At 43.8% G+C, this 11,701-nt stretch overlaps 1 protein-coding gene across 4 annotated transcripts in view; it reads right to left on the bottom strand.

Moving 5' to 3' along the window:
- LOC128426873 (calcium-activated potassium channel subunit alpha-1) overlaps positions 1 to 11,255 on the bottom strand; it is a 69,176-nt gene extending 57,921 nt beyond the window's left edge. For all 4 annotated transcript variants that reach the window (XM_053413926.1, XM_053413925.1, XM_053413928.1 and 1 more), the window contains exons 1-2: positions 10,325 to 11,255; positions 533 to 670 (exon numbers count right to left, since the gene is read on the bottom strand). In XM_053413926.1, the coding sequence (XP_053269901.1) occupies positions 533 to 670; positions 10,325 to 10,564 (378 nt within the window). In that variant the 5' untranslated portion in view covers positions 10,565 to 11,255. The remainder of the gene's footprint in view (positions 1 to 532; positions 671 to 10,324) is intronic.
- Between the last annotated feature and the right edge of the window lie 446 nt (positions 11,256 to 11,701).

Raw genomic sequence — 11,701 nt, forward strand, 5'->3', positions numbered from 1 at the left:
GATCGCCACGCGACAATGTCAACAGATACACAAAGTTCAGGTTCAGATGCGATTGGTTGTGTAGGTCCCTCCCTCCCTTCTGGATCCGTGTCTCTCTGCTAGGGCATTATGGGACGTCTGACCTTAATACACTATTTAAATCTCTCCTTTTCATTGCACTGATCGACTTTGTTTTGATGCATCAGCCCCCCCCCCCTTACCCTCAAAACTGTGTATTTATGCTTCAGACATACAAAAATAAATCCAAGGAGCATTCAAGCGTTCCCCATTCGTGTGTTTTCAGATACAAGACCCTCCTGAACATCGTTTCTGGCTTGTTCTATAATAGTAGATGTTTTTCATGACGGCGCCCCCGTGAGGGAGCTCAAGCCGAATGCCGAGCTGTCACGAAGATCATCAGGGATGATCGTGATCAGCTGTCACGCTTCATCTCCCTGATGTCTCCACCAGCAGCCTGCTCCACGTAGGCTAAAGTAGCTCCGGATGTCAATCAAAGATGAAACCAGGGGAGGATGAATGTGTGTGAACTCACCAGGACTCTTCCCGTCAGTGTCTGAGCGGATATCATGACTCCGGCCCAGTCTTTGACGGAGGTCATCCAGCCCACCTCGCTGGCAGCCACGTCGTCCTTCAGTTTGACGCCATCGACCGTGATGATCCGATGGACCTCCTGAAAGATGCAGAAAGAAATAGTGAACAAACGCTCGACCTGTGCACAGTAAACGATACGTTCAGGATTCACATCCACATTCAAGGACCACAAACACTTGTTTTCAGTAAAGTTAGCACTGGGACATATTTTGCGGTTGCATTATTTACAATCATCCTTTTGTCACGACACGAGGGAGCCAACAAAGAGAGCTACATAGTGGTGTTAGTGACAATGTAATGTTTTGTTTACAGCAACAGAACATTTGACTGTGACGGTATTGCTTTGAAAGTCTAATCTTGTGTTGTAGCCTATGTGTAAATTCATTATTGACATTTTACATAAAATTTGTAAATTTGTAAATAACTGTAATATGTATCGGCTTGCTGCCAACACACGCTAAGAATAACCTCATAGGCAAAGTGGTCACGGAGCCTCGTGAGAACAATGTGTTGCTGCTAAATGATCAACATGTTTATCAGCTATAGTCTCTGGACTGATCGGTTTGTTCGTTGTTCCTGGGAAAGGATTTTTCTGAGCTTTTGAAAGATGTTGAAACACTGAGGGGAACTGTCCAGTGATATTGGGTTTGTCTCTTCTCACTTGTCCTTAATAAGAGATAAAGTATTGATTGGTAAACATGAGCGAGCACCACCTGCAGAAAGCCGAAGGTTTTATATACAGGTGTCACTTTGGTTCTGGGATTGACGGCCGTGCAAAAACACACAAAAACACATCCTCCACTCCAAGAGCTCAAAAGCTTCCTTCTTAATATAGTGACCAGGCTCAAGGCTTTCAAAACAAACCCACGCACATGCATACAGTAAACATACAGAGTGAGAGAGGCACAGACTCCAGGACTGTATCCATGGCAGCCGCTGAGCTCCTGGTGTTTCTGCTCCACTGAGTGAGTGGGCTGCCTGTCTATCTGCCTGTCTATCTGCCTGTCTATCTGCCTGTCTGTCTATCTGCCTGCCTGTCTATCTGCCTGTCTGTCTATCTGCCTGTCTATCTGCCTGTCTGTCTATCTGCCTGTCTATCTGCCTGTCTGTCTATCTGTCTGTCTATCCGCCTGTCTGTCCATCTGCCTGTCTGTCCATCTGCCTGTCTGTCTCTGTCTGTCTGTCTATCTGCCTGTCTATCTGCCTGTGTGTCTATCTGCCTGTCTATCTGCCTGTCTGTCTATCTGCCTGTCTGTCTATCTGCATGTCTATCTGCCTGTCTGTCTATCTGCCTGTCTGTCTATCTGCCTGTCTGTCTATCTGCCTGTCTATCTGCCTGTCTATCTGTCTGTCTATCTGCCTGTCTGTCTATCTGTCTGTCTATCTGCCTGTCTGTCTATCTGCCTGTCTATCTGTCTGTCTATCTGCCTGTCTGTCTATCTGCCTGTCTGTCTATCTGCCTGTCTGTCTATCTGCCTGTCTGTCTATCTGCCTGTCTATCTGCCTGTCTGTCTATCTGCCTGTCTGTCTATCTGCCTTCCTGTCTCTGTCTCTCTCTCTGTCTGTCTGTCTGAAATCATGACAGGATGCAGGTTAAGTTCCCCTCCAGGCTAACACGACCAGGACTCTTTACCCTGTGACATCCTTCTCCCCCTCCACCTTAATGGTGTCAAGCATCACTCTCTCTGTAGCCTCTCTCCCTCCGCTCTACTCCTCTTGCAGAATTAGTTGATGCATTGTGTGTGCATAGTTCCAGGGGGGGGGATAACTCATCGCTGTTTACACTGGTTCCTTTTGTTCTGGTGCTTATGCCCATGGATGCGACACATGCCACATTCTCCAGATGCAGGATGGACTGTGTGGTGTGTCCATGTGATCGCAATGCCAGCTTCAAAGAACTCCTGGTATGCAACTATGCAACATGTGCTGTGCTTCCACTCCACCATAAATCTCTGCAGAGCTGGAGGAGGGAGCAGCACTTCTGAAATACTGAATGAATGAATGATATTTAAAGGAGAAGCCTGGTAATATATTTTTAAAAATAATGTTTCGACACTGAACACCTTCCCCGCCTCTCAGGACCTTACCACTATGAAAACAACCCATAAATACAGAATCGCTTCATTGTGTAAAAATGATTGTTAACCAGCATCTTTTCCGTTGAACGTGTTACTCAAAAGTCTACGTGATATTGACTATTTTCAGATTCTGTGTACAAGTCGGTATTTAAGGCATCAAGCCAGTTAATATGGGATTGACTCAAAAGTAAACAGTGTCCATGTTCAGTGGAGGCGAACATGCAGGACAACGCAGAGGCCTCGCATGTGTGTGGAGGCTAAACCTGATAACTTAAATGGCTTTTTGACAGCAGCTGACTGATATGACCGAGAGAAAGAAGTTACTGTAAACCAGGCTTTGATGTTCCAGGAAATTATTTTAGAACTTATCAGAAGTTATTATTTTCCAGATTTATTCTTTTAAGTATCGAGAAAAGTGAAAGTCAAACAGAAACGTGCAGGAATGCAAGGCCGCGTTTTCAAAGAGGAGACCTGGCAAGCGGAGAACTTTTAATTAACTGACAAGCTTCAATGGATGTCCGCTGAAGTGTTGAAGATAACACCGACATTGTCTGTGGACAATGCAGCAATATATTCATTCAAATCTCTGAGGGATTTGTTGAGCTCTAGACATGTTTTTCAATTAAAATAAAAAAAATTTGCATTTAACAACTTTCAGTTAAATATGGTGATATTTAAGGTTCAACAGTTTCTAAGGAATTGGTACAATCACTTTATCACCTTGTTATTTAACAAAAAATTGCTCTTGACAACCCATTCGCCCTGGATTTCAACCATCATCATCATTATTATTATTGTTATTATTATTAATAAATAGCTGTCTGCACAAAGAAATTCAATCACGTTCAGGTCCATTAGTCAGAGACAAGCAGACCGTGTTACACTTCCACCAGCGTCTCCAGAGCCCCGCAGCACTAATCTGATAACACTATAATAACGTGTCTAGTTCACTTTGGAGCGAACGCAGCCAAGGACATACAGGAGGGGACATTTCTTTGAAACAGCGATGTACAAATAAGAGATTAAGTGTTTTCAAGCGGCAGGGCTTTCCATTATTAAGCTGTGAACTGCCCTCAGTGTAGTTCTAATTCATGAAGTGCGTTGCGATTAAATAGGTGGAGTCTCCTTTACAGCATTTATCTATCGTACATCGTGAACCAAGCCACTAGGGCTCTCCGAGGTTACATCATCATTTCTTTTCTTTCTTTTGGAAAAAATCTTATCAGGCTGGCCCTGAAACTGAGCCTGAAGGCAAACCTCACATCTGAATCCCTTTGTGGGGATCAGGGTGAGGGGATCAGACTGTGGGTTGGAGAGTGAAACTGCAAAGAAGGTGCCATGTGCAGCCTGTTGAATAAAGTGTTAATCTGTTAAGGAACATGAAGCTAAAGGCTTCAGGTTTCATGGGGATCAACGTGGTGTAAGAGACGACAATGCTGTGACTTTCACACGTTCCTCATCGGATTAAATCACTATCCCTATATTGTATGTATACATAATAACTTTGTATGACGAGGTTCTGAAGAATTAAGCATCGTCATGTGAGAGAACTGTTTGTGATTTTTTGTTTTCTCTCTAAAACACTTGGCCTGATATATCTCTGTGCGACTGTGCACAACCGGGGGGGGGGGACACAGGCTGTATCGAGTGAAGCGACGGCCGTTAAGCAGACCTAATTGGCGTCACGCTGGCATCCCTCAGCACATCAATGACCAAATCTAAAATGATGATATTTTTAACACCCGTAATGGCAGAGTTTAAAGATGAATCATTTGTGACTCATGACATGCCTCTGTCCAATTATTTCCTGAAAGGCTCAGACATTTTATTTCATCTTAAGGTCACACTCGGGAAGACACCTTCAATTGAAAAAAAACACAAAAAGGGAAAGCTACTTTTTTGACATTTAAATCTCTAATATCTCCCCACATGAAAAAGATAGAGTCCTTTGTAGCCTAATCACGAAGCTCTAATGTCCTTACACCCTCTTGGTGGCACCACTTTTCATTTTCTTATGTCGACTGAGAGGATGCTGCAGCTACCTTCAAACAGAACGTGAGCTTGTGGTCACGATGTGAGAAGCCATGTTCGTGGTTTGCTTGGTGTTCCAGTGGTTAAGTCATGAGATCACAACTGCTAGGCAACGGCAACATGGACGCTAATATTAAGGGTATTGTCCTCGATTAGGAGCCTAAATAATTCCCTAAATTATTGAGAATACTGGAAAGGATCAATTTTCAATATGTTTCATCTAACGAAGAAAAAACTCCTTCGGCCTGCACCATTTCTCAAGTTCTCATAAACGTAATGTTCCTGTTAACTTTGTTGGTTAGCAGTGCTAACTTCAGTGGAAGGAAAGAAGTGGTAGAAATACAAGCAAAACAATGGATTTGAGAGACTGATAAGTAATCAGCTGTGTAGCAAAAGGAAAAACTTACATATAGCAGCTTTAACGAAATAAAAATAGATGAGATACATGTTTAATGGCAGCAGACACCAGATATCCGTACATGTGGTCATTAAAGCCTCTAAGGCAGCACATCTCCTCTCTGTCACTTTGATCGATTGCCTCCAAATTTAGGTTTCACTCTCTCTCTCTCTCCGGAGTCTAGTTCCCCAGACAGTGCGGGTCATTGATCAACACTCTAAGCCCATTCTCATGATCCCCGACGACCATTTGTCAAAGGCCGAGTACATTAAACCAGAATAGAACACGTGGCCCGTGACACAATTTCTTCAAAAGCGAATAAATAATTGAAAAATACATTAATATAAATCACGTTAATAATGAATCGAGACATTCTCCGGGGAGGAGAGAAACTTCCTGAAATATCCGAGTCACATAACTGATCTATTGCCCCTAAGCTGTGTTAAGAGAGACTTTCACATACGGCACTTGGTCTCATGTTCTTCCAATTAATGGATCACTGAATTTGGTACATATTATTTGATTGATGTCTGCATAAATGTATAGAAAACTAATGTTGTAAAGAGGCTAAAGGCATCTCAGTGTGAGGACATGAATCAGACATGAATATTATGTGGGATCAGATGATACAATTTGAAACTAGTAGCATGAGTTACTAATGTTTACTATCCAAAACTACTTAAACTAGCTGAAAAGTTTATGTATGGGTAAAAACTTAGTGAAAAACACAAATTAAAGACTATTTACCTAAATCAGGAGATTGTTTCATCATTTAATTGAATATTTTGTCTTCCTGACAGAGGAGAACCAAAAGGCTCTGGCACGGCAGAGATGTTTAACATTTGTGTTAATCAGAGACCTGTTTGATCTCAGATGGTGCAACGACAGCCAACCAGCAACAGGCTGTTTACATTGTGCAATGTGAGCAGCCAACACTTGCCTGACTAATCCCACGGCCAATTAAACTGATATCACCAGGAATATATATACGCTTTCTTTCAGATGAAGACTGACGACCACAGCAGTGAAAGGACCTCGGGGGTGAGAGGCTGAGGAGACGACGCTGCCTTCACATGCTGCAACGTGTGATGCAATACAGCACTACAGGTTACGGGTAAAAATCGAATGGACACTAACTAAATCAGGTTCTGCAGTAGATGGCAAGATTGTGTTTTAAAATCTGCGAATGTTGTTAATTTTCAATAATATTCCATGCTTTCCATTCAACACTGATGTAATTGATGCTTAGTTATCATTCTCTCTGCTTGACTTGTTGACATTTTGTGTGTCTGTGTGTGTGTGTGTCGCCGGGATCACTCGGGTGCTCCGACTTTCACAGCACGAGCCCTCGTCTCATTCTAACAATATTTCAAAAGGCACTTAAAAGCATCACAAGAGCAGCTCTCCATCTGAATCCTCAAATTACATCCCCCCCCCCTCACTCTCTCTCCACCAGCCCCCACCCACGCCGTGCACCTGACACATCGGAGGCCTCTGAGTCACGGCCAGAAGATGCACACGCCACCCTGGCTGCACAGAACCGGCCTTTTTTAGACACGCTTCAAATAATCAAAATCATCTTAACGTTATTAAACTGCCCACACTCTACCTCAAGGGCCACACTTATATAAATATGTATTTAAAGGTATTAAATATACAGTTCTATAATATGTAAGATACTGGTGTTTATTAATGTATTTTTAACAACTAAAGCTTCTCCTGCCGACGCTTGTAAGTGACAGCTGATATGTAAACTACAAAATGGTCAAACACGGTTGTTATAACATCAATTATGTCTTTATAGGATAAATGAATAAACATATATGTCCTTATTTTTATTATTTAAAGTGTATTATTACATATATTTTGTACAATACAAACAATATAAAGGAAAGGAAACAAAATGTATATATATAAATATATAGGAAGCTGGTTAAGTATAAGATAATTTTCAATAAATGACTTAAATAGAGATTAAATACGTTTGTACCTCTCACTCCTTTTGATGGTGGCAGCTTTGAGGCTTTGTTTAAAGCTAACATTATACACTTTGGTGCTAATCTTTACCAGGTGTAATGTCAACATGTCTGCCACGGTAGCTTAGCGTGTTATGCTACAATTTGCGAACTGGGTCAAAACGCAAAACAGCTGAGCTTGATAGGAAAGTTACATAGTTTTGTTGATATTTGGTCACAGACTGTCAACCTGATGGTGGCGCTAGAGGAGAAGTCAGGACATTGTGCCCCGTTCCATTTCACCTTGGAGCTCGGCCCTCAGAATGACCTCAATGTTTACGTTAGCCAGCTAGCCGTTGTTAGCTAAAACAGTTCATAAAACATTTCACTGCATTTCATGTACACTAACACTGTAGAAAAACATCCACAGACAGTAATTGAACTACAACTTTCCCTACTGTTGATATACGCAGGGGCCATCTTGGATTTCGAAGTCTGGGTTGATGAGGTACCTCCGAACTTCTGACTCGAAATTCCAACTTCAATCCATTTTCAGCTTTTTCATTAGCATCAGAAATTCTGACATCAGACTTTTAAACGGAATGTGACATTAACATCCTGTCGGAATAATGGACGTTTGCACCAAAGTTCAAGGCGAATGGTTGTTTGGTCTAAATCACTCGACTGACATTTAATTATACATTCATTACTTTATATTGTCCATTCATTAGATTATATGTCCATTCATTGCCACTGGGTAGAGCCTGCTGTCAGTATCTGGAACCGCCCAATGACACATGTCCTTTTGAATGTCAGTCCACTGTTGGACGTGTGGCTTCTTCCTACCAGACAGATCATATCTACCATTCATCAGGACCTCACACACACAGAGTTTCACTGATCATGAGCCTGGGAAGACAGAGGCTCAGTTTCAGAGCTGTCAGAACCGAGCAGGGCAGCGAAAGCCCCTCAGAGGGAGAAACACAAACTGGAAACCAGGAGGAGGAGGAAACAGATCATAATCTCCCTCCGTGAACAATGCTCCGAGAGCTCCACGTTTGAGCTGCTAATGACATGCACAGACTGGGAGGGGGTGGGGAGGTGTTCCTCCAACAACCTGACACATCTCACAGCCCAGACAACTGCACAACACCGAGATTTACCCTTATAATGAAATCCTTTGCCTGCTAGTTGCTTAGCGACAAAAACACTGATTCATATGGCACATAGCGCCTGACACTGCATTTCTGATACTGTGAGGAGGCCTGATTCTGGGATGAGAGAGAGAGAGAGAGAGAGGGAGGTGCGAGGAGAGAAAACAGGGCAGGAGTTATGAAATCGATGTGAGGAGAGCGAAAAGGCAGGGAGGCGAAGATTGGAAGTGAAAGGCTGACCCGTCCCCGGCTGACTCCCACAGAGCACAACAGGTTGGTGGAGCTCACCAGCCTCACTTGGCAAAATGTGAGCAACAAAAGAAACACACAGGCTGCTCGCTTGTATCCACACAGGAGCAGCGTTTGACTGTGGGCTGATCTCATTCTAACAGATTATTTTCTATTCCTACAAATCTATATATCTTTTAATATCCTGTCTTTCATTTAAGCCATTTAAGAGGAAAACATTCCATTTACCCTTCCGCACTGTGCAGATTTCTACATTTAACGTGACTATATGCTGGTTCACACCATTTAAAGACATCATCTTGGGCTCTGGGAGCGATGCGATTAATTAAATAACCCAACACATATCCGCAGATTAAGAGCTGATGAAAGTGCTCATTAGCCGCAGCCCTAATTGCAACCGCCGACCACCAAAGCATGGAAACGTTACAGATGTCTCCCTCGGAAAGGTCAACACCGCCCTGCGTGCAGCCTTTGCCATTTCTCCCCTTCCACGCTGCCTATCTGGGAGATGAATGCACACATTAGGTGGAGAGACAAACTGCTCCACCCCGGGCACCTGCATCACCTGTAGTCCATCTGTGTCCTTCATCATATAAGGAAGGATGCAAACTTAATCTTTAAACAAACAGAAAAACTGCACCTTGTTTTTGTGCAGATGGTGTCGTAACAATTTGTGGAGCAGGACAACTCGTCGCAGTCTCCATGACATGTCGGGGAAATCATTTCTGGGGATGACACAGAGTTAACCTCCACCCCGACGCTCAGATACACCAGTGAGAGGAGTGGATATCCCAACAGTGTCTGATCCTGTGTAACAGCAGCTGACGGGCTGTGTGTGTGTGTGTGTGTGTGTGTGTGTGTGTGTGTGTGTGTGTGTGTGTGTGTGTGTGTGTGTGTGTGTGCGTATGACAGCCATTCCTGACGTTTGAACTCAAAACAAATGCCGGAGGCTTTCAAGCAGTAAATAATAATGACCTCAGACTACGTTGATGGGAACATAAATTACGAAAGACTCCACTGAGGGGGACGTTTTTAGGCGACTCCAGGGAAACCACTTCCTGTAATTACATTTGACAATATGCTTTAATCAAGAATCTGATTGTTCAGCTTTTTTTTTTTAAACTGTTGTTTTGCTTTTGTGAATGTCTGCTTCTTTCCGTGCGTTAACATTTTTGTATTTGGTGTCACAGAATTCCTCCTTTCTAATCAAATGGTGGCAAAGTGAATTGTGTTAGTGACGCTCACCTGTTGGGCTATGAAATAAAATAACACCACTATAGCAACATAAAGGTTCAATATATATATATATTGATATGATTCTTATGCAAGCACAGGGAGGAGGTAATGACACAGTTTGTTTAGAGTTTATTAATAATGTTTATACTACCTCCCTGTGTTTCTCTGATTACTCCACAGAACTGTTTTCATACGGACTTATTCCCCCAACAGAAAGTAGTTCCACGTGAACACAGGGAGTTCTGTGGATTATGCTGAACATCTTTTCTGGAGGGACCTTCTCCATTGTTTTCAGCAGGAAATAATGAAGGCAGAAATCTTATTATGTGAATAAAAGAATCTGAAGGCACAGTAACCTGACACACCTTCACCTCAACCTGTGTTTGGTCCGTGAGTGATATCGTTTTAAGACAATGGATGTCATTGGGTGTATCGAAAGAGAAACACAAACAATGCTTCTCTTGGCTTGCTCTCTAGTGAGGATGGAGCCTTGAACAAATATTTAATACGATTTTTTTTTTTTAATTAAACAGGCTGGACGAGTTGCTGTCACGCACTGGGTGTCACACAGATTACACAGGAGTCATTTTTTTCTCCGAGTGGTGGTGGTTTATGCGTAACGACCTCACGTACCTTCTTCTTCTTCTTGGCGTTACAGTGGCAGCACACGGTCCACAGGTACTTGAGGGTCCTCCACAGCAGGATGATGAAGAGACCCCCGAAGAAGGTGACCATGGAGGAGGCGAGGAAAGCCCACCACATCCGCTGCCCGTGGCTGTCACAGGGCACATCTGGAGAGAAGGGGATGATCACGCTCATCTTGGACATGTGGATGGACGGGTCCGGCGTGAATCGCTCCCGGTTCTTCGGCATTGTCGCCCGGTAGTCGCCTGCCAGCTCCAACCCAACAACCCACCCACTATACCCCCCAAAACACGAAACCAGCAACTCAAGTGGGCTTCAGGCGCCCTGGGGAGCTCCAGCCAGCGCCCCCTGATGCCCCCGAGGCTCAGCCATGTCGAGTCAAAGCGCCGCCCGCCCCTCGGCCCCTCGCATCTGGCTTCACTGGGAGCGACTGGGACGAGCAAGTTGAGTCGATGGTGCACGAACTAACAGTCATACAAAAATAATAAACTTCCTCTGAAATGGAGACTCAGTGGTGCGCCTCAGCGATGCGCGGCCATGGCTGCGTCTGTCTGATTCTGTGCGTAAAAATAAAAAAATACAAATCTGTCGCGAAACTTCCCCTACACATAAAGTCACGATCCCGCCGAGGAGAGAGTGGAAGGTGCTGTCGTGGAAGGAGAGGAGAGGAGGCGGTGCACGGATGGACGGATGGATGCTTCACTCCTCCACCTTGTTCCACAGCTTCTCGGATGCTCCGCGCACTGTTGAATGCGCCGCTCGCCTCGGAGGCTCGTGCGTCATATCGATCCTCTCTCTTCCCGGGAGACGTCGCGTTAAAAACGGGGTGGGAAATCGACGGTGTGTCGGGGCGAGCCCTGGTTTCATTCGGAGGGATCCTCGCTCCTGGAGCCGCCTGTCACATCCATCTGTCGGGAAGATGGCCCCGCAGATTTACAGGTAGCGGGTGGGGGGGCGGGGAGGAGCCATCGATGGCATACGTCGATGTTTATCTGAATGTTTGGTTATTTATAGTGACCGCTTCATTAATTCTTGACGATGGTAACTTTGTGGTTCAAGCCCTGGTTGTACACTGAAACTGAAGTAGATTTGATAAACTAATGACTTCCACACTCTGATACCAAATTCTAAATGTATTTCTAATAAGATAAGTGTTTATTATGGATATGATAAGGCTTAATTGTTCGTTTCATCTGCTCTAAATGATTTATGATCTCAATGAGCAACTGATTTGAACTTGGTCATTGACATTTCTTCAAGTTTGAAGGGTTTATAAATTCAAATGCTCCTCAAAAGTATGAACTGAAGCATCAACACATTTCACTCCGTCCATGTATTAAAGAGAACAGAGCTGCTCATCCAAAC

This window comes from Pleuronectes platessa, chromosome 21 (genome assembly GCF_947347685.1).
Source record: "Pleuronectes platessa chromosome 21, fPlePla1.1, whole genome shotgun sequence".
Lineage (NCBI taxonomy): Eukaryota > Metazoa > Chordata > Actinopteri > Pleuronectiformes > Pleuronectidae > Pleuronectes > Pleuronectes platessa.